Source organism: Elephas maximus, chromosome 6, assembly GCF_024166365.1.
Source record: "Elephas maximus indicus isolate mEleMax1 chromosome 6, mEleMax1 primary haplotype, whole genome shotgun sequence".
Lineage (NCBI taxonomy): Eukaryota > Metazoa > Chordata > Mammalia > Proboscidea > Elephantidae > Elephas > Elephas maximus.
In genome coordinates this window covers 95,489,857-95,514,023 of record NC_064824.1, presented here as the reverse complement: position 1 = coordinate 95,514,023, position 24,167 = coordinate 95,489,857, and the positions used below count along the sequence as shown (strand labels likewise).

At 38.3% G+C, this 24,167-nt stretch overlaps 1 protein-coding gene across 4 annotated transcripts in view; it reads left to right on the top strand.

Annotated features, from left to right (window-relative positions):
• ANKRD44 (ankyrin repeat domain 44) overlaps nt 1–24,167 on the top strand; it is a 381,499-nt gene that overhangs the window by 186,806 nt on the left and 170,526 nt on the right. For all 4 annotated transcript variants that reach the window (XM_049888893.1, XM_049888894.1, XM_049888892.1 and 1 more), the window contains exon 3: nt 15,049–15,127. In XM_049888893.1, the coding sequence (XP_049744850.1) occupies nt 15,049–15,127 (79 nt within the window). The remainder of the gene's footprint in view (nt 1–15,048; nt 15,128–24,167) is intronic.

The window sequence follows — 24,167 nt, the reverse complement described above, 5'->3', positions numbered from 1 at the left end:
CTTTCTGGATGTCCTGTCCTTCACTGAAAGTGGTATGTTGAAGTCTCCTACTATTATTGTGGAGCTGTCTATCTCACTTTTCAATGCTGGTAGAGTTTGTTTTATGTATCTTGCAGCCCTGTCACTGGGTGCATAAATATTTAATATGGTTATATTTTCTTGGTGTATTGTCCCTTTAATCATTATATAGTGTCCTTCCTTATCCTTTCTGATGGATTTAACTTTAAAGTCTATTTTGTCAGAAATTAATATTGCCACTCCTGCTCTTTTTTGATTGTTGTTTGCTTGATATATTTTTTTCCATCCTTTGAATTTTAGTTTGTTTGTGTCTCTAAGTCTAAGGTGTGTCTCTTGTAGGCAGCATATAGATGGATCTTGTTTTTTAATCCATTCTGCCACTCTCTGTCTCTTTATTGGTGCATTTAGTCCATTGACATTCAGGGTAATTATGGATAGGTAGGAATTTAGTGCTATCTTTTTGATGTGTTTTTTTGTGTGTTGACAGTTTCTTTTTCCCACTTGATTTTATGTGCTGAGTAGATTTTCTTTATATATTGTCCTTTCCTTATATTTGTTGTTGTTGATTTTGTTTCTGCTGAATCTGCATTTTTCCCTTGTATTTTATTTTGATGAGTAGGATAGTTTGTCTCCTTTGTGGTTACCTTATTATTTACCCTTATTTTTCTAAATTTATAACTAACTTTTATTTCTTTGTATCGCTGTATCTTCCTCTCCGTATAGAGGGTATTTCTTAGTCCCTCTTTATTATTTTAATGTTGTCTTCTTTTATATAATAACATCGCCGTTACCCTGTGTTGGGCTTTTTTTTTTTTTTTTTTAATCTTGCTTTGTTTTTTTGTTTTTTGGATTTCCCTGTCTGGGTTGACTTCTCTTTGCTCTGCCCAGTGTTCTAGTCTTGGGTCGATACCTGATATTATTGATTTTCTAACCAAAGAACTCCCTTTAGTATTTCTTATAGTTTTGGTTTGGTTTTTACGAATTCCCTCAACTTATGTTTATCTGGAAATGTCTAAATTTCACCTTCATATTTAAGAGACAGTTTTTGATGGATATATGATTCTTGGCAAGCAATTTTTTTCCTTCAGTTTTTTAAATATGTCATCCCATTGCCTTCTTGCCTGTGAAGGGTGTTTTTAATATTAGTCTACTGTAGTAGAAGGATACCCTGGAGGCATAGTGGTTAAAAGCTACAGCTGGTAACCAAAAAAGGTTAGCAGTTTGAATCCCAGGCACTCCTTGGAAATCCTGTGGTGCAGTTCTACTCTGTGCTATAGGGTCGCTATGAGTTGGAATCGACTCAATGGCAATGGGTTTGGTTTTTGGTTTTTGGTAGTAGAAAGCTCACTGCTTGGAATTAGGAGACCTAGATTCTTAGCTCCATGAAGCTCCAAGAAGGCAGGGCTATACCCTCAGGACTAAGGAGAGTACCTGGCGTGTGGTAGGCCTTCAGTAAATATTGTATGAACGAAAGCTTCCACCACTGTAATAACAGCTTTGAGACCTTGGGCCAATCAGTTAAACTCTTTAGATGTCTCTAATGCCCTTCCAGGTCAAATATTTTCTAATTCTAGGCTTTCTTTCCTGATATTTTGTTCTAATACTGTGTGATCATTTACCTGATGAGAAATTTTCATCATTGCCAGCTCCTGATAGATGTGAAAAACTAGCAGCTGCTATCTCTGTATTCTTCTGTTAATAGGAGATGATTTTCCAGCTGATTAAGTTGTTTTCTTAGGAGTTTGTCTGTCGTGTTAGACATTCATGTTTGTTAAAGTCAAATGATTAATGAATTAATTAAAAGAGACAGTGAGCCTGGGGTGGAGTTCTAACTGAAACTAGACGTCTCGCCTTGCTGTTTAGCTCACTGGAACCAAGAGAAGTTCCAATCTCTGGCCTCCCTAAAATATCCTTAGCAGTAAGACAGTCCCACCGTGTGTACAGGAATTATGGTTTGTTCATGAAAAACTACTTAACAAATACATTAAATTGAAAGATATTGCTTCTTAATATGCTTGGGATGCTGCACAGAGCAATTGTGGACTTTGCTAGCTTTTAGGCTGTAGAGGAAGGTGGTGCCCTGCAGAGCTGCTTTCATTTTCTTCAGAAGCCCCTGACAGCTCTCTTTGCAGTGGGTGGATGTATGTTGCTGTTGCGCTGGCAACTAGCACAAGCATCATGGTCAGTTTTCCATTCTGTAGGACTAAAGGACAAGAATCCTTTTCCAAGTTCTGTTTCCACTGACTCTCAAGAAATGTGCCTGGCCAACTCCTATCAAGGGCTCACAGAGTTGGTGCTCCATCAACTTTCCCAGATAGAAATTCCACTAAAAGGGCTCCTGTTAATAGAGAATCTCTGCGCAACGTGGTAAGATCCCAAGGTGCCCTACTGTAATGCAGTGCTGACAAGTTGCATTATCTTCACAGGGTAGGTATAAACCAGTCACCTCTCACTTGTGCTTAATTTTCTGTATCTATTTTGTGCACTCTTACTCCGTACATATTTGTCAAAGGTTTGTGCCAGCGTGAACCCACTGCCCTAAGGGACTTTTTGAAGAGATATACTGCTTGTGCCTCTTTTCAAAGCCTGTAGACTTGAATCTAATTCCCATTCTTTTGCAAGAACCTTATTTTTATATCTATCCATGAGCAAGAGAGATTATTTACCACTAAAATTAAACCATTATTGGTTAATTAGATCTTGCTATTGTTTTCCCTCCCATCAACTGATTTTATTTTGTTCTGCTCTGTCACTTGGGGTCGCCATGAGTTGGAATTAACTCGACGGCACCTAACAACAATAACAACATATTTTTTATTTTTATTTTTTTTCTCTTCTTTGCCCCTGGGCTGGTATGCCCATTTAGTCTCTTTTTTTGTTGTTATTGTTGTTTGTTTGTTTTTTATTGTGCTTTCAATGAATGTCTACAGAGCAAACTAGTTTCTCATTAAACAATACACGTATTGTTTGTTTTTTTCTAGTATTGAAGTGTATTTAAAACTACAGACAATATATGTTGAAACAAATCACAATTAGTTATGACATATATTTTAGCAATCAATACACGTATTGTTTAGTGACATTGGTTGCCAACCCCACAACATGTCAACACTCTCCCCTTCTCAACCTTGGGTTCCCCATTACCAGCTTTCCTGTCCCTTCCTGCCTTCTCATCCTTGCCCCTGGGCTGGTGTGCCTATTTAGTCTCATTTTGTTTTATAACAACGTATTTTTTAACCTTTAAATATACTGTTCTTTATGGTTGGGTTATATTACACAAAGTAGAATATGTTTTATTTGCCTGCTTTTAAAACAGCTTTATTAAGATATAATTGACCTACAATAACCTACATACATTTAAAGTGTGTATTTGCTGAGTTTTGATATGTTTATACTTGTGAAACCATCACCACAATCAAGATAATGAACATATCCTTCACTTCCCCAAATTCCCTTGTGCTCCTCTGTAATCCCTTCCTCCCAGCCCCCCCATCCTCCAACTTGCCTCCCCAGGCAAGCGCTGATGTGCCTGTTGTCACTGCACATTAGTTTGTATTTCCTAGAATTTAATACAAATAGATTCATGTAGCCTGATTTCTTCACTCAGCATAATTGTTTTGATTCATCCATGTTGTAGCATACATCAATAGTTCCTTTTTATTGCTGAGTAGTGTTCATTATATGGAAAAACAACAGTTTTTCCATTCATCTACTAATGGAAATTTGGATTGTATCCAGTTTTTGGCTATTAAAAAGAAAGCTTTTATGAGCTTTTATATACAAGTCTTCGTATGGACATATGCTTTCATTTCTCTTAGGCAAACGCCTAAGAGTAGAATATCTGGATCTCAGATGGTGGTTGCATATTTAACTTTTTGAGAAATCACCAATTTTTTTCCGAAGTCGTGCCGTTTTATATTCCCACCAGCAGTGTGTGAGTTCCTCTACATCCTCACCAACACTTGGTAGGGTCAGACTTTAATTTTAGCCACTTTAATAAGTGTGTAATATGATTTAACTTGCACTTTAATGGCTAATGATGTTAAGCATTGTTTCATGTGCTTATTTACTACCCATGTATCTTCTTGGGTGAATTATCTATTTAAATCTTTTGCCTACTTTTTAATTGGGCTTTTTGCTTTCATATTATTGAGTTTTGTCAGCTTTTTGTATATTTTACAGAAAGTCCTTTATCCAGCATATGCTTTACAAACGTTTTCTCCAGTCTCTCTGGCTTGTCTTGTCATTCTTTTAACCGTCTTTCAAAGAGCAGAAGTTTTTAATTTTGATGAAGTTCACCTTGTCAGTTTCTTCCTTTATAGATCATATTCTCATGTCATATCTAAGAAATCTTTGCCTAATCCAAGATCACAAAGAATTTGCCTATGTTTTCCTTTAGAAATTTTATAATTTAAAGTTTCACATTTAGTTCTATGATCCCTTTTGATTTGATTTTGTCTAGGGAGCAAGGTATGGATTGAAGTGCATTTTTTTGTGTGTATTGATATTCACTTGTTCCAGCACCATTTCTTGATGAGGCTTCACTTTCACCAGTGAATTGCCTTTACACCGTTTTTGGAAATCAGTTTTCCATGTATGTGTGGGTTCATTTCTGAACTGTTTATTATGTTCCATTCATCTCTTTGTCTGTCTTTGTAACAATACCACACTGTCTAGATTACTGTAACTTTATGATAAATCTTAAATCATGTAGTGTTAGTTACCCAACCTTATTCTTCTTACCTGCTTATACTTTTTATTTACAAGACTGTTGTCCTTGGGTCTAGGATATTAAGACAAGAGTACTAATTGTAATGAAAAGTAATTTTCATTTTGTTTACCAAGGCATGTGACTACTCAGAGAAAAGCAAGAGTGTGAGCAATAGAATCAAATGTGAGATCCGGTTTCGAATTCTGATCCCACGGCTTGCTAGCTGTGTGACCCTGGGCAGGTTATTTATCATCTCAACATCTCAGGCTCTGGAGCTATAAAATGGGATGATAATAACAACTTTACAGCATTGTTTTAAGGATCAAATTAGAAAATATGAAAATCTCTGATACAATTTTTGCTTAATGTATGCTATTTTATTATTTTTTTTAATTAGTGCAGTAAAAATATCCAATGTCTAGTTACCTAAGGCAGAGATAATGAAAATGTCTTTGGTGTCCTCATTTCCTTTACCTTCATTTTAAATTCTTTTGAGTGTTATTTGTTCAGTTCCTAAAGTTAGATATAGCTTTGAGATTTAAACCTTAATTTGAACTTTTTTAGATATGGGAAAATAAACTGGTATTTCTCATGCATCCCTGTTACGTTCAAATGGACAGGTGAAAACACCAACAGGGTAATGGCTGAATACAGTTGTTTGATGGTGTGGGTGTGTGAGGGTGGAGATTTGCTGTCGCCTTTAAGACATGGAGAACTTGAGCCAAGCAAAATCCAGCTCCATGGGATCATGCATGAATGAAGGATAATGATTGTTAATCTAAAATAGCCTCCAGTGGTGCCTTGGAGTAGACATTGATTCATTTCTCTTATGTCCAGGTGAAGGCATAAGCTACATTTTCACTGACATTAAATCAAGCAGCATAAAGAACTCTATACATCACCAGAAAAAGACTAATAACTCAGTAGAGAAATGGATGAAGTATATGTACAGGTAGTTCACAGTTGAAGAAGCCAGAACATTTAATAAACATAGGAAAAGAATCTCAACCTCACATGTATTTAGGGAAACACAAATTAAAGCAACAATGAAATACCATGTCAGGCACATCACATTGGCAAAGAGTAATAAGGCTGATAACACGAAATATTGGCAAGATGTTGGGAAAATAAACTCATATGTGGCTGGTGGGAATGTAAATTGGTAAAACTACTTTTGAAAGCGAGTTAGCACTACCTAGTGAAGTTGAGTAGGAATATGCTATTAAGCTCCAAACACTTCCTTTTCTTGATATCTGCTCTAGAGAAACTCTCATACATATGCGCAGAGAGGCGTGTACAAAGATGCACATTACAACACCTTCTGTAATAGTGAAGAGTTCAAAACAACCTAACCAAGCTAGCTCACTCGCGCGCTCTCTCTCTCTCTCTCACACGCACACATTTCCGGAACTATTTGCAAGTAAGTTGCAATACTCATAATACCTTACCCTTAAATCTTTTTTTTTTTTTTAAACAGAGTTCTGAAGCAGATATAGAAAAATGTTTAAAAGCTTGATTTTGCTGTGGACATAGATAGGTCTGTTATATTATTTTTAGTACTCCATATTTATTAGATGCTAAAATTCTAAAATAAACTTTTTAGAAAGGAACATGACGCTTGGTTTGTTTCCATTGCTTTCCTTTCTCTTTTTTTTATTTCCCACCTTAAAGACTAAACATTCTTCCCATTTTGGGTATTGTTTCATTTAATTCTGTAATATGTTTTTGGCTTTTTTCCTCACATGATTTGAAATGTCTCCAAAGTACCTATTTTGTGTTTGGAGTTTCACTAGGTATCTCCTTGGACCTAAATTTTCAGTTATTTCTCAGCTTCGAGTTTAAAAAAAAAAAAAAATTTTCTTTTTTTTTTTTTTAGTTTAGTGGCAGTTTGGATTGACCACTGGAACTTAACTTCTGTATTTCATGACAGGAAGGGTTTGCAGGGCTTGTTTTTGTAATATTGCTCCATCTCTCTGTCTTGATATATAAAATATTGATATATAGGGAGGAATGTTTATTTTAGTGTATGACAGGTAATTATAATGCAGATTAGATCACGTACTTCTAGCTGAGGATTTGCACACCGTGTAGTGAATAATTCTTAATCTTCAAGACAGAGACTGGATTGCCCCCTTGGTCTGCCTGTCTGTATAATTTTTAGCTGCCAGAATGGCCTCTCTGCTTATGTCAAACTCACTTCACGTGTACATACTTCAAGTTCCCCTATTTTCTTTCATCTGTTCATCTTTGGTAAACAGACTGCTGAGAAACTTCCTCCGCCTGATCTCTCTGTCACGTACTGCAAATTTAGCTCAGGCACCAGCTAGCCATGTGTGTCTTTGGCTATTCATAGAAAGGGAGGGCTTACCTTCTTTCTGGAGAAGCCTGGGTTTCCTTAAGGGTCTGGATCTGTTTGCAAAGGGCTATTTGTGGAGTCGGAGCTACTGCGTGATGGAAAAAGGTCTTCCTTTTAGTGATGTTTGGACAATCTTTTAAAAAACACGCTGATGACCTAGTTCCGTTGTTTGTTGATCTTATTGTACTCGTTTTGCATTATTTTCTCCTCCTGTGTTCATGGGTGCTGTAAAGACCTGTATGACCATTCATCAGCTGTCAGTTGCACAAAAGATGGAAGTGAATGCAGATGCCATAGGGCACTTAGCTCAGCCTTTATGCCTGAATGTTACTTTGGTCCTGACCTGGTCTTGGATTCAAACTTTGATCCAGAAACTACCCCTAAGTCTGCCTGTAAGATATAGGCTAGGCTCTGCAATTCATCCGAAATCTGGCCCAGGACTTCCAAGATTCCCAGATAAGTTAGAGCCAGTAGGGCCTCTAGGAAGTCCTGGGCAAGCTGTGTTTTTGTCTCAATTCAGAAAAGACCTTTTCTTGTCAATTTAAACTCCTTCCCAGGGCAATTCAGAGTTGGATGGTATTTTTGGCAGTATTCACTAAGACATTTGTCTCAATGCATTTAGTGATTTTAAAAACTCATTTAACATCAGGAATATTACTAATTGCCATATCCCTGTTCTTGCCTTTGTTCTGATGCCCTAAATTTGGAAACTGGTAACTAGACTGTAAGTTTCTTTAGGATGCATACTGGATGTTTTTCATTTTGTATCCCTAGTGCCTACCACGATGCCTGGCAAGTAGTAACTGCTTAATAAATATTTATGGTTTAATAAATGGTTGTAAAGCATCACTGTAAACTTGTGACAAACCAAACCCATTGCTGTCGAGTCAGTTCCAATTCATGGAGACCCCATGTGTTACAGAGTAGAACTGCTCCATAGGATTTTCTTGGCTGTAATCTTTATGGAAGCAGATCTCCAGGCCTTTCTTCCATGATACCTGTGGGTGGGATCAAACTTCCAACATTTCAGTTAGTCAAGTGCAAACTGTGTGTACCACTTAGGGACCTTAGCATCACTGTAAGGTCACCCAAAGTCGCTATGCTGATTTATTCCTTTTCCCATTCTTCCTGTTTTCATCAGTCTTAGATGATTGCTAATATCATTAGTTGGTACTGCTTCCCATAACTCTTTTCTTTGTATCTCTTTCTCAAATTTTGTCCATTTTCAAAGATAGCGTTTTGTTTTCCCCTTGGGATTTCAAGTATTTTCATGCCTTAAGTGATTTTAAACGTTGTTCATAATCTCTGATTCTTCTGTTATCTCAAGTTCTTGCTGGTTGTTATGTCTGCCGAGTTTTGCTTGCAGTGAATTGTTTCCACATGGGTCTTATGCCTCAGACTTGTGAGCTCACCTTCTGTGGGGATTTAATCTGTGGATGTCCTAGCTTGCTTAGACTGATGGCACATCTCTCAGATTTAATTTCTTCTTCCAGGCACCCTAGGGATTTCACCAGCCTAGAGCCAATTTGTATGCCTGTTTTTTGGCTTGAAAATTCCTGGACCATATAAAAAAAAAAAAAAAGTAGTGTGAATTCAAAACCCCAAGCCCTATGAGGGCAGACTCCGTGGATGCAAATGTTCAATGGAGACATTTTTATTCCTTCCACCAAGAGCCCAGGCCAAGACATCTCTTTGTCATCTGCCTCGATGGGTTTTGGATTTTCTTTGAGCCCCTCATTTCAGTACAGAGGTGTTTCTTCAGGACCACTCCAAGAGTCTTTCTTTACGTGGAGCCTCAGTTGCAGTTCCAAGTGTTAAATCCCAAGCCTGTGGTGTGTCAACCGTTCCCTGCAATATAAGCTCATGTGCTTCCAGCTTTAGTTCTCAGTTTACTCTTCATTTCTGGTTCCAGATTATTTAATTTCTTTTAAGCTCATTTCTTTAGTTATCTAGTGATGCTATAACAGAAATACCACAAGTAGATGGCTTTAACAAAGAGAAGTTTATTCTCTAACAGTCTAGAAGGCTAGAAGTCCAAGTTCAGGGCACCAGCTCTAGGGAAAGCCTTTCTCTGTTGGCTCTGGAGGAAGGTCCTTGTCATCAGTCTTCCTTTGGTCTAGGAGCTTCTCAGTGCAGGGACTCTGGGCCCAAAGGCTGCACTCTGCTTCTGTCACTGCTTTCTTGGTGGTATGAAGTTCTCATGTCTCTCTGCTTGCTTCTGTCTTTTATATCTCAAAAGAGATTGACTCAAGACACAACCTAATCTTGTAGATTGAGTCCTGCCTCATTAACATTACTGCCTCTAATCCTGCCTCATTAACATCATAGAGCTAAGATTTACAACACATAGGAAAATCATATCAGATGACAAAATGGTGGACAATCACACAATGCTGGGAATCATGGCCTAGACAAGTTGACAAATATTTTGGGGGGACACAGTTCAATCCACAACGTTCCACCCTTTGGCTCTCAAAAATTCATGTTCTTGCCACATGTAAAATGCATTCACCACTTCATATCATATCAAAAGCCTTAAGTCAATTCCAAGTCCAAAATCTAAAAATTCCTCTTCATCTGTGAATTCTAGAATACAAGTTATCTGTTTCCAAAGTACAATGGTGGAACAGTCACAAGCTAGATGGTTCCATTACAAATGGGAGAAATTGGAGGGAAAGAAGGGATAACAGGCATCAAGCAAGTCAGCAGAACAACATTACATTAACCCTCAAGGCTTGAAAATAATCCTCTACCCTCTGAGACCATTTACACAGTGGCCCTGCCCTTCAGACTCTAGGTGTTGGCCATACTCTCCGGATTCTGAGTGGAAGCCCCTCAGCCCTGGGCTTCAGCTCTGCCTTCCAGGCCCAATGGAATGGCAACTCTGCTCCCTCGGCTTTGGGAGGCCCCACTCTCCTAGTCCGTATGAGTGGGAACTCCACCCTTAGAAACTCCAGAGGCCATGGCTCCACCCTTTGAGAACCCAGAGGTTGTGGCCATACATTTTGAGTCTGAGGTAGCTGTGCTTCCTGTGTTCTTTGTCTCTGCAGCTTCTGCCTCCTGGTTTCTTGGCCTCTCGGATCCTTGGGCCTCGCCACCCGTGTCTGCCCTGCTGGGACAAGTATTTCAAAGCTCTGTAGCTCTACCAATAAGTGCCTGGAGGCACCACATTCCACCAGTAAACTTCTGCTGGAAGGCACTCAGCTCTCTTGTTCTGTGGGTTGGCAAGCTTAACTCCACCAATAAGTGCTCAAGGCACCCCACTCTGCCAGGAAGCTTCCTGCCAAAGTCTCTCAGCCCTCTCGTTCTGTGGGTCAGCTTCAGTCCCATCTCAGGCTGGTCTCCTGGTTCTGCTGCTGCCATTACTCTGCTGCTGCCATTTCTCTGCTGCTGCTTCTCACCATCTACGCCATCTCTGGTATTAACAGTTCTCCTCACTTGCTTCTGAGTTCTCTATCCATTCACAGTTTCAAAACTGCTTCCACATTTTAGGTATCTGTTATTCTTATTCAAAACTTATTATCACCATTCTGGGTACCAAATTCCATCTTAGTCATCTAGTGCTGCTATAACAGAAATACCACAAGTGGATGACTTTAACGAAGAGAAGTTTATTCTCTCATAATGTAGTAGGCTAGAGGTCCAAATTCAGGGTGCCAGCTCTGGGGGAAGCCTTTCTCTGTTGGCTCTGGAGGAAAGTCCTTTCATTAATCTTCCTCTGGTCTTCTCAGTGCAGGAGAACCACGTCCAAAGGACACTCTCTGCTCCTGGTGCTGCTTTCTTGATGGTATGAGGTCCAATGTCTCTCTGCTCGCTTCCCTCTTGTATATTTCAAGAGATTACTCAAAACACAATGCAATCTTGTAAATTGAGTCCTCCCTCATTAACATTACTGCCTCTAATCCTGCCTCATTAACATCATAGAGGTAAGGTTTACAACACATAGGAAAAGCACATCAGATGACAAAATGGTGGACAGTCACACAATACTGGGAATCTAGCCTAGACAAGTGATACATATTTTGGGGGGACACAATTCAATCCATGACATTCCACCCTTTAAAAAAATTCATGTCTTTGCCACATATAAAACACATTCACCCCTTCACTCATTAAAACATGTTTACTATATGTTTGTCGCATTTTTTCTAGGATTTCTTGGGGTTTATAGTAGAAGGATTTTTAGATGATTTAGGTAATTTGTAAGACGAAGTTCTTTTGCCTATTTTTATAGAGAAAAAAAGTTGTCAGGTTGAAAACTAGGCTGCCTAATTTTTTGTCATCAATTTGTTATGTTGGGCGAGTCATGCAACCTGTACTTCTCTTTTAAATGGTGATAATAAGTTTTGAATAAGACTTAAGAATATAATTATGATAGGCATATCTCTCATGATAGGGATGATAGGAGACTCAAGTAGTAGAATAGATAAGAAGGCACTTTGGGAAAAAAAAATTTTAAAGCACTCCATAATTGCCAGAGAGATTTTGTTTTTTTCTGCTAGCAATATGTTGGCCTAGAATCAATTTTTACTAGTACTATTATTAGCATTCTCTTTTCCCAGAGCCTTCCACTTCCTTCTTCTTCCACTGCATCTCCTTTTCCACATATTTAGCTTGTGACAAAGTCACCCTATATTTAGGAAGAAGGGTGAACTGTAGCCTCCTGGTTGATTTTACCTCGTAAAGTATGGTGATTACTCTGGTCCAGCCATTTACCCTTTATCCTTGTACAGTTGCTCAGGGCCTTTAATAGGGAGCAGGCATTAGCAATCCTTGGTACTTTCTCAATAGAAATGCATTTTTATTTTGGTTAAGATTTTAATAGCACATATAGTTGCTTATATGGTTCTGTTGCCTTGGAGAACTAAAGACCTGCTGCATCAATGAAGATCCTGGCTACAGTTACCTGTCTGTGGCTTGTCATGGAAGGCAAGTATCGATTGATATAGCTGTCCTGGAGGCTACAAGAAACTGTAAATGTGTATTAACAGGAGCACTGGAATTCACAATCAGGAATTTTTACAGTATGATCTCACACAACACACCCTTTTATAATTTAGAAACTTCAGTTCGAACAAGTTGTGTCATAAAATGGGCCACAGAAATTAGCAAAGCCAATCATGTATGAAAGACCAACCAGATCTGCAAGGCAGGGAGGGATGGCAGAAATTTCTTGGCTTTTTATTTGAGGCCAGGTTCTCAAAGAGAGCATTGACTTTGCTTCAGGTCAAATGAAGTCATAATTAATTTGAGTTGGGTTAGCCTTTGTTTAAATCAATTTGGTAAGGTTTAGTTTGCTGAACCAAGCCCTGGAACCAACTCAATTCACAGAAAAACATACAATTATATTACTTTTATCCCAAAACCCAAGAGGAATTTTTAAGTAGGTATATTGGGTATATGGAGGAAATATGAGACTAAAATGAAAAGAGCTTGTGGGAATATCAACAGAAGACTTAGAAGAATGTTTGTGAAAGCATAGTCTCAGGTATTAGTAGAGTTCAGTGCACAAATTAACACACTTGATACTTAAATAATCAAACATGTTTTCAAATACAGAATCTTCTTTTCAAAGAAAGGATGATACAGCTATAATAGGGCCAACTGTTTGTATATCTTAGTGAACTTTCCAACACATATCGTTATTTTATAGTTGCATGACAGACCTATTTCTAAATACTCTTGGGAATTGCCTGCAGCAATGCACAGACAACATAAATTCTCAGCTAATTCAAACCCCTCTTCTTATCCACTTAATGTTAGCCTAACCCTTCATAAAAACTACTTAGCCGGCCTCCTAACAAAATAGACTAGCTTCAAGATCGATTCTTGTAATGTCGTCTGCCTGCCATCTGTTTTAGATGTTAGTAAGTCATGAAATGCCTAAAAGCAAGAGTCTAAAAGAGACAGAGAAAGAACACAGGGCCTCAACTGTCAGAAAAAAAGAATAATATCCTTGGGCTAATCAAGGGTTGTTAGGTCAATTGTATAATCAAGTGTTACCAGGAATGATGATTAAAACCAACAGCAAATCCAAGAATCATGAAACTAAACTGCATACTAGTTTTAGGAGATATCCTAGAGACATAGCATAAAGGCTTTGGTTATGATTGTTATGGAATAGTTAATGAAAAGTTTGGGGAAGAGGCTATGCATGTAGGCTAGTTTAATTTAGCAGATTTACGCTGAGCACATAGTATGCTGCTCCTATTGGGATAAAGAGGAGTAAGACCCATTCTCTACACTCAAGGAGCTCTGTTTGGGAAGGGAGATATCACACAGCTATCTATGCTGGTGATAATAATGACTGCCTTCGAAGTTCTGTGCCTCCAGCTTTACATACATTATTTTGAATCCCTTTATCAGTCTTCTAAGGTAGATATCATTATGGCCAATATGCAGATAAGGAAGCAGTATTTTTTCCCCTGCATGTTATCATGCTTCCTCTCAGCACATTGTGTTAAATGGCCTTACCAAGGACGGACTGGCCTGGGTTCCCATCAGGTAAATAACCACTGTGTTCAAAAGTCAACCCCAGGTAAAATTTAAATGACCAATTTACTACATTAACTACTATAATGATCCCAAATAAAATGTCTTTATTATGCTTATGGAAGTTTATTCTATCATTGTCAAATATCAGTATATGAAAGATAATGCAAGAAGTTGTTCTTATTGAAATAAGACTTCTCCATTAAAACTTTTACATTGTTTTGAAAATCTGATTCCTGATTGATTAATCAGGCCCAGCATTGTAGATAAATTCAGTACATTTTGATATCTTTTAATTTTTTTAATTGTAAAAAGAAAGCTGGTTCCTTAAGGTCTACATTTACCATGGATTGCCGGAAGAATGAACAAATCTGCCTTCTTGAGGAGTGCTCTTAATTTATCTGAGCCACAGTTTCTTCATCTATGAAATAGAGGTAGTAGTATCTACCTCAGTTCTCACTTTAAATGTCAACATCCCTCAGAAGGGCCTTAACAACCACTTGAATGAGTCTAGTTCCCATCCCTTTAGTCACTTGATTCAATTAGCCTGTTTTAATTTTGTCACAGACTTTATCACCATCTGAAATAATTTTATGTATTTATTTGTTTCCATGACTATTGTTGGCTTCCCAATGAAATGTAAGCTTCATGAGGGCAGAGACTAGCCTTTCCTGATTCCCTCTCTATCCCCAGAATCTGGTTCCTAGCACATTTGGTGAGTATTACCTGACTGGGGAGTTGTCCACCAGTTACTAGTTGCCTTCAGATCGACTCCAACTTGTGGCAACTCCATGTGTGTCAGAGTAGAACTGTGCTCCGTAGGGTTTTCAGTGATTAATATTTTGGAAGTAGATTTCCAGTCTTTCCACTTTCCAAGGTGCCTTTGGGTAGACTGAAACCGCCAACCTTTCAGTTAGCAGCTAAGAAGGTTGACTATACCACTCAAGGACTCCTGGGGAGTGGTCTAGGCAAGAGATAATGGGAATAAAAAAAAAAAAAAAAAGGGAAGAGAGAGGAGAAAATGATTGTACTTCTGCTTACTGTTCTTATGAAAAATTTCCAGTGTGTTTCCTTAGAAAATAACTCATTGAAAGCTTTGAACTATGCTGCTAAGGTAGGTAGGAAGGTTTTATTTGTTTTTTTTCTTCTTTTTACCATACAGAAGGTTTGAAAATAAATTGAAATTCATCATCCAGTGTGCAGTGGTCCACCCTTGACCTCAGCAGAGCTTTGGTAAAAGGAGCAATGAGGAAAATACCATGTATAGACACAGAAAATGGAATGTTTCATACATGTGAATGTTGGGTATGCTAGGAGAAAATGTATAACCAGAACTCACCTGAGTAGGTGTTTGGTCTTTTACTCTCTTCCACAAACATTAACCTCAGAGTGAGTGACACGTCTTACTATGTCTTCTAAAGGCATCTCCAGCTGACGCTGACATATGCATCTTTGATGTTGTTTGTTTTAGGATTCTGAGAAGCGGACCCCGCTTCATGTGGCCGCGTTTCTGGGAGATGCAGAGATCATTGACCTCCTGATTCTGTCAGGTAAATAACCACTGTGCTCAAAAGTCAACTGCAGATAAAATTTAAATGACCAATTTACTAGGTTAACTACTATAATGATCCCAAATAAAATGTCTTTATTTATGCTTATAGAAGTTTATTTGATCATTGATTTTATCAGTATATGAAAGATAATGCAAGAAGTTGTTCTTATTGAAATATGACCTCTCCATTAAAACTTTTACATTGTTTTGAAAATCTGATTCCTGATTGATTAATCAGGCCCAGCATTGTAGATAAATTCAGTACATTTTGATATCTTTTAATTGTAAAAAAAAAAAGCTGGTTCCTTAAGGTCTACATATACCATGGGTTGCCAGAAGAATGAACAAATCTGCCTTGGGAAAAGTACAACCAGAATGCTCCTTAGAAGCGAGGTTGGCGAGACCGTCTCACATACTTTGGGCATGTTATCAGGAGGGACCAGTTCCAGGAGGACACCATGCTTGGTAGAGAGTCATGGAAAGAGAGAGAAACCCTCAGCAAGATGGACTGACACGGTGGCTGCAACAATGGGCTCAAACAGCAATGATTATGAGGATGGCACAGGACCAGGCAGTGTTCTGTTGTACATGGGGTCACTATGAGTCAGAACCAGCTCGATGGCACCTAATAACAACAACAAGGTCTACATGAACACACACATACATGTGTGTGTATATGTATTTGTGTGTATGTGAGTATATATACATATTTAAATTATGCTGTAACAATACTATATTTTGTTTAGGATACATGACTATGTCATAAAAATATAAAAACATAGATGGAAAAGAAACATGTCAATTTCTGAATAGTGGTTGCCTCTGAGGAGTCAGAGTGAATGAGATGTCAACTTGGAAGGATATAAATGGACTATAAATCTCTATACAGTATTTTACTTATTTTTTAAAAAAAAAATAGAAGTAAATGTGGCAACCATGTTAAATCTGGTTTGTGTGTACATTGGTGTTTATTATATCATTCTCTTTCTATTTTCATGTATTTTAGGTATTTCATTGTATTTAAAAATGCCAGTGCTTTCATTTTTGGATCCTGTATGTTCAGTACATCTCACCAAACAGGTTTCTAAAACCAGTAGTGCTTTCTCCCTTAAGTGTTTGCTAGACAAATCCCTGAAATGAATCTGAGCACATGCAGGCGTCTAGTTGTAGATTGTGTGCAGACAGGCTGTCTTCCTTCCTCTTCCTTTTTTGTTTGGGGAGATTCAAATCTGGAGGAAATGCATCTGCCCACAGAGCATGCAAAAGACCTGTAATAAGATTGTGCCTTTTGTTTGCAGTAGTGAAGGAGAACTGTAGAATTTATGCAAAGGTAGGAGCTGATACATGTATTCAAACGGATGTGAAGAGAGCATTGTGGAAAGGAAATAAGACCTGTATGCTATGATATGCAAGGAAGATTCACATTGCCCTAATTTTTGTTGTTTTTGTGTTCTTGAAGTGGGTTTTGTCCAAGAAACGAGTGTTCTTTGCCTAAAATGTATGTGCCCCATGCTCTTGACAGTCACATAGATCCAGTGTGGCATTTCTCGTGCTCTCAAGAACAGGCCTTTCTTCTAACAATCTAAAAATGTTGCAGGGTTGGTTCAAACAAACATGTATTGTTAGATGCTGGTCCAAACAAACATGTATTGTTAGGTGCTGGCACAGGCTATGACTAAAAGCCAGGGTGCACCTGGCTGGTTGTCCCAGCAGTTGAAAATGGCCCTTGGAAAATTGTAGTCAGAGTCAGTCAGTAGGGGTGTAAAATAAAGAATTCTGTGGTATGACACCTCATGGTCCCAATCAGCTATACCCACCACCCAACTGTTGTATTCAGAAACCTTTTGAATCTAGGAGAAATGTTTGTTTTATGAATGTGTAAACCTAAACTTTGTCTCAGACCCCAACTTTTTCTTCCTACATCTGAAAGGGAAGGTTTTAATTCTGCAGCATTAAGTTGACCCACTCATTTTCCTCAGGCGTTTGGGAGCTGGTGATTATTTGAGAAATGTGGTCTCCCATTGGTGCCGTGGTGGCACAGTGGTTAAGTGCTTGGCTTCTAACCAAAAGGTAGGCAGTTTGAACCCAACTGCAGCACAGGGAGAAAGATGGCACAGTCTGCTTCCATAAAGATGTACAGCCTTGGAAACCCTATGGGGCAGTTCTGCCCTGTCCTGTAGGGTTGCTATGAGTAGGAATCTTTTTTTTTTTTTTGGTTTCACATCACCCTTACATGGGCGTGGAATCCACCAGCCTGTCTTTAACTTTGGCTAATTCAAAGGAGCTGGAAGAGGCTTGGTGGTTTCATGTATCTTGACCTGTACACCTGTTTGGTCTTGGAATTACACAGCTGTTAATCTCTCTAGTATAATTTTGGGTAACAGTTGCTGTAGAATTTCTCCTCTCCTCATCAAATTAGGAAGACTTTGGGCATGGGAGAGAAAGGAAGAAATCCTTCAGAAATTTTATTCAACTGTGGAAACTAAAGCATACTCTTGCAATTTGCATGGCTTTTATTTTCTCTGAAGGATCCTTTATCCAATTTGTATATTATGTTCCTAAAGAAATATCATTGCAAGAGCACGGTGGTTTCATCTCTGAGCTTGCATCTGGCAGCTGACCCTTGAGGGAATCCAACCAAACTGTTTTCCAGTTTCATAATGAATAAGGTGCTAATGATTACCATGTTGACAAATAATCTGGCCCTGCCAGAACAGCCCATTACAGTTGTATTCTCTATTGTTGTATTAACTTACAGAGCATAGTGTAACCCAAGCCCGCCAAATTCCTGCTGACATTATCTCCTGTTAGCCAGGCTGTGGAATCCTGAATGCCTCTGAGCAGAGAGGACAAGGTCTTACAGAGGGATTCAGGTCTTGCAAATTTCACCTTCTTATAACTGCCAGTCCACGTTCTGGCTGTATTTTTCCCTGTGACTGTAGCTTCTGTTTGGGAACTAACCAAGTCAGGATTAAGACAGAAAGAAGTTCAAGCGCTTGTTAAGTCATTTCAGGGAGATGTGTGAGTAAGATCAATGTGAACCAATCAGTGGTTAAGACTTTAGAGACTAAGATTGAGATGTAAGAAGCAGAGCAGACAGTAAATGACCACTAACAACATCCAATAGAAAAACTCTAGACATGAGATGTGAGAGTCCTGGGTTGGTGGAAGACAACTGGAAGTACGTCCTTTGATCATGGGGTGTTTGTGGGGTGTAGTTACTAGTAAAAAATATAAATTTATTAAAACTTATGCCACCAATCAAGTGGTTTTCCTACTAAATGATTTCCTGCGATTTTCCAAAATGTGGCAAATTGCCTCCAGAGCCAGGTACATCATTCTTTTGATTTCCTTATGCATGACGAATATCCATCCTTTGAAGAAGGATTTCATTTTTTTGTAGTGTGATTACAAAGTAATGAGCCATTTTCTCATGGGTGTATAAAGTGGCTCTAAAAGCAACTCCAGGGGGAGTTTCAAAAATGTTTTAAGTAATTGCCACATACTTGGAATTATCATACAGTCTGCCAAGGTACTAACTGTGAAGGAGAGTGCTCCTGTGCTGTGATAAGACTTGGCATGTTTGTTAAAGAAAAAATCCATAATAATCTGATCTCATTGTATTATAATCACATTTGATATGGTTTTTCTTTCGTATTTATTTCTACAATTAAAAGTTAAAATTTCGATAAACCCAAACTGAAAAATAAGTTTTACTCTTTGGTGTCTGTAAGATTTTCCCTGGCCCACCTTTCTCACACCACTTCTTTTCTTTTCCTTCTACCTCTTACTAGATGACGAGGCTAACCTGAAAACCAAACCCATTGCCATAGAGTCAATTCCGACTCAGAGTGACTCTATAGGACAGAGTATAGCTGCCCCATAGGGCTTCCAAGGAGCAACCGGTGCATTCGAACTGCCAGCCTTTTGGTTAGTGGCCGAGATCTTAACCACTGTGCCACCAGGGCTCCATGATAGGGCTAAGAGAACAGAAATTTTGCCTCTGGAAAATATGCTCAGAATTTCTTTTATTTCTGACCTCTATGAAAATAAAATTAACAGGTAATACGGATAAGATGAAGAACACAATTTGTGGTTGGAGTTTGCACTTGGTGTTTTTTGGTCGCGCCTTTATTTCTGAAGAATCAGAATGGGCTAGCACTTGTTTTCAGGTTTAAGCTTTAATAAAATGTCCTTGGGTAAAAAGCATTTGCCTTTAAATCATTACATATGCAGACCATGTCCTTCAGTGCACAACGGAGCCTGACAGGCAGGTAAATAACATGAAGCTTCCTTTAGAAAAACTGGTTATAAATATTCAATCCAGAGCCATGTCAGAGGCTCCCTCTGACATATAAACAAGATGCTGGTATAGCCACATAGGAGGAGGCTGAGGAAGCCAGCAGCAGAAGATGACGATGGAATGCAGCACGGATCTCTGTTCAGATAACTCTGATTTTGTAATAATAATTTTTGTTTTGGGGGGAAAGACTTGGTTTCCCTGGCTGCTGCCTACTTGACCTTTTGAGGAGGACAAGTGGAGGAATGGAGGGCTTAAAGAGTATCTGCAAGAAGCCATACCCTACATTTCTAATTATATTTAAATTCCTCAAGTGATTCTGAAACAGCTCAAAAACACTGCTGGTGCTGCTACACACTGGGTGTTGTTGCTCTGTGAGGCCCAGCGTGCTTTGCAGCATAATTACCTGTCAGTACATGTTTCTCTTGGAAGAATCTTAATATTAAAAACTACATTTGGATCTGCATAAAACTAAAAATTTCTAGAATATACAAGTAATAATAAAAGAAATAACAATTGTTGTTAGGTGCCCTGAAGTCAGTTCTGACTCGTAGCGACCCTGTGTATAACAGAAACACTGCCTGTCCTGCGGCATCCTCACAGCGGTTGCTATGTTTGAGCCTATTGTTCTAGCCACTGTGTCAGTCCATCTCATTGAGGGTATTCCTTTTTCTCACTGACCCTTTACTTTACCAAGCATGATGTCCTTCTCCTGGGACTGGTCCCTTCTGATAACATGTCCAAAGTACATGAGACAAGGTCTTGCCATCCTTGCTGCTAAGGAGCATTCTGGCTGTACTTTTTCCAAGATAGATTTCTTCATTCCTCTGGCAGTTCATGGTACATTCAATATTCTTCGCCAACACCATAATTCAAAGGCCTCAGTTCTTCTTCGGTCTTCCTTATTCATTGTCCAGCTTTCATATGCATATGATATGATTGAAAATACCATGGCTTGGGTCAGGCGCACCTTAGTCCTCAAAGTTACATCTTTGCTTTTTAACACTTTAAAAGAGGTCTTTTGTAACAGATTTGCCCCGTGCAATATGGTGTTTGACTTCTTGACTGCTGCTTCCATGGGCATAGATTGTGGATCCAAGTAAAATGAAATCCTTGACAACTTCAATCTTTTGTCCATTTATCATATTGTTGCTTTTTGGTCCGGTTGTGAGGATTTTTGTTTTCTTTATGTTGAGGTGTAATCCATACTGAAGGCTGTAGTCTTTGATTTCCATCGGTAAGTACTTCAAGTCCTCTTTACTTTCAGCAAGCAAGGTTGTGTCATCTGCATATTGCAGGTTGTTAATGAGTCTTCTTCCAATCCCGATGTGGTGTTCTTCGTCATATAGTTCCATTTCTCAGATTATTTGCTCAGCATAGAGATTGAATAAGTATGGTGAAAGGATAGAACACTGACACACACCTTTTCTGATTTTAAACCATGCAAATCCGCTTGTTCTGTTCAAATGACTACCTCTTGGTCTGTGTACAGGTTCTGCATGAGCACAATTAAGTGTTCTAGAATTCCCATTCTTTACTAAGTTATCCATAATTCATTATGATCCACCCGTCGAATGCCTTTGCATAGTCAGTAAAACACAGGTAAACATCTTTCTGGTATTCTCTGCTTTCAGCCAAGATCCATCTGACATGAGCATTGATATCCCTCATTCCCCACCGTCCTCTTCTGAATCTGGCTTGAATTTATGGTAGGTCCCTGTCAATGTACTGTTGCAACCGCTTTTGAAAGATCTTCAGCAAAATTGTACTTGCCCGTGATATTAATGATATTGCTTGATAATTTCTGCATTTTGTTGGATGCCATTTCTTTGGAATGGGCACTAATATGGATCTATTCCAGTCAGTTTCCAGGTAGCTGTCTTCCCAATTTCTTGGCATAGGTGAGTGAGCACTTTAAGTGTTGCACCCATTTGTTGAAACATCTCGATTGGTATTCCGTCAATTCCTGGAGCCTTGTTTTTTGCCAATGCCTTCAGTGAAAAAAAAAGAAAAAAAATTTTTTTTTTTTTCAGTGCAGCTTGGGCTTCTTCCTTCAGTACCATTGGTTCTTGATCATATGCAACCTCCTAAAATGGTTGAACGTCCACCAATTCTTTTCAATACAGTGACTGTGTATTTCTTTCAATTTCTTTTGATGCTTCCTGCATCGTTCAGTATTTTCCCCGTAGAATCCTTCAATACTGCAACTTGAGGCTTGAATTTTTTCTTCAGTTCTTTCAGCTTGAGAAATGCTGAGCGTGTTCTTCCCTTTTGGTTTTCTAACTCCAAGTCTTTGCATGTTTCATTATAATATTTTATTATGTCTTCTCAAGCTGCTCTTTGAAATCTTCTGTTCAGCTCTTTTAAGTCATCATTTCTTCTGTTTGCGTTAGCTACTCTACATGCAAGAGGAAGTTTCAGAGTCTCTTCTGATATCCACTTTGGTCTTTTCTTTCCACTGCTATTCATAAGTTTTCACTGGCCAATTTTTTTAGAAGTAGATTGCCAGGTCCTTCTTCCTAATCTGTCTTAGTCTAGAAACTCCTCTGAAATCTCTCTACTGTGAGTGACCCTGCTCGTATTTGAAGTACCGGTGCATAGCTTCTAGCATCCCAGGAACATGGAGCCACCACAGTACAACAAACTGACAGACGAGTAGTGGAAATAATAACACAATATAAATATATTATAATATAAAAACAATAATAGAAAAACAGAGGAAATAGGCAAAGAATACAAACAAGCAATTCTCAGAAACTAAATTACAAATGGCCAGTAAATATTTTTAGAAGATCCCCAACCTCATATTAAACAGGAAAATGAAAAATAAGATGTTTTTTTTTTTTCCCAATGAGATTTGCAAAATTTTAAATGACTAATAATATCAAGTGTTGGTGAGAGTGTGGGGAAACTAAATAACCTTATACACTGTTGGCAAGTGTGCATGGCAGCACACTTTGGGGGATTGACAGTATTTATGGAAAACAAAAGTGTACATTCTTGATGACCCAGAAAGTCCATTTCTAATAGTCTATCATAGACAAATACATCCATTCCTCGTTTAGTGATATGTTTAGGTTCCAAAGACCAGGTCATTATATGAAATTGGCATTATGCAAAAATGGAGGATGACTACATTATTACAAAGCAACCAAATTACATCATTACATAATTACCAAACCACTGAGAATCATGGCCCAGCCAAGTTGACACACAACCTTAACCATCACAGCCAGTTTTACTTTGGTGTTCCTGACTGTCAGACATACATCATTAATACACAAAATAGTCAGACAGTAAACTTTTTCCTACCATCGTGAATGCGAGATATCAGATAACGAGCTAGTAGATAAGTGAGGAGTAGTTGTACTTGCACATTTGCACAAGGATTCATTTAATGTATGTTCTTAATAGAAATGTTTAAATAGTGAAATATTGTAAGCAATTTAAATACCCATCAGTAGAGAGAATGCATGAAAAATATGGTATATTTATATGGTGGAATAAAATATAAAGGAATGGACTTATTCTGTAAGTACCCACCCACTTGGATAGATATGAAAAAATATATTGAGTGAAACAAGCAAATTTGGAGTATCAATACAATATGATACACTTATGAAAAAATGTACTTATAAAACAGTGGTATACATTTTCTTTTAAAAGCTGTCATGCAACATTTTAAATATACAAAAAAGAATAACACAATGAACACTGTTGTACTTGCCACCCAACTTAATTCTCTAGATTTTCTAAGGGTATACGTATTTGCATATGACACATAAAAGCAACTAGACTCAGAGTGGTGACTAACTTGAGGTAGTGGGGAGAGTCCAGCATTGGGTGTAATAATCAAAGGAACTTTAATTAAATTTATAAGGATCTACTTTTTCAAAAAGAAGAATGCATTCATTTATTACTTGTGTGATCAAAGAATAAAGTAAAATAGGTTTGTTGCTGTTCATTGTGATAGGCAAATTTTTATAGTTTCGGTCTTACCTAGTTGCGACAATAATTCTGGGTCTCTCTTTCAACCAGACAGCATCCTTGAAATAAAATGAGTTGCCATCAAGTTGACTCCACCTCATGGTGACCCCATGTGTGTCAGAGTAGAACTGTGCTCTATAAGGTTTTCAATGGCTGAATTTTTGAAAGTAGGTCACCAGGCCTGTCTTCTGGGGTGCCTCTGGGTCGACTCAAACCATCCTTGTGGCTGGCAGCAGAGCATGTTAACTGTTTGTACACCCCAGGGACTCCTTTTGACGCTTAGCACACCCAAACTGGCTTTAGCTTGGTGCTTTTTGAGGTTTGGGACTTGAGCCTTCTCAGGTGAGCTGCCTGGCTAGAGTTACTGAAATTAGGATTCAAATAATTTTCAAACAATTTATCAGTGACTTTCAACCTTGACAGCATATTGTAATAAACTGGGAGCCTGGGGAGCCCTCAAAAAAGTATTGTACCTGGCCCCATCTCAAAACCAATAAAATTAGAGCTGGAAGTGGGGACAGGAATTCTAGCTCTCTTTGCTTTTAGGAATTATTATGTCTTTGTTTTCTATAATTAATATTGTTGATGGTATTTGTTTTTCTTCAGTTAAAGAAAAGAAAAATAGTGTAAATTCTATGATGTGTTATTTTCTTTTAGCTGGTGCTTAAACCAAACTTCCAGCTCAGTTTTACCCGTGAAAGCCTCCTGCTGCCTTTTTAGAAGGCTCCTATTTTTGCACTGCCAGCTGACC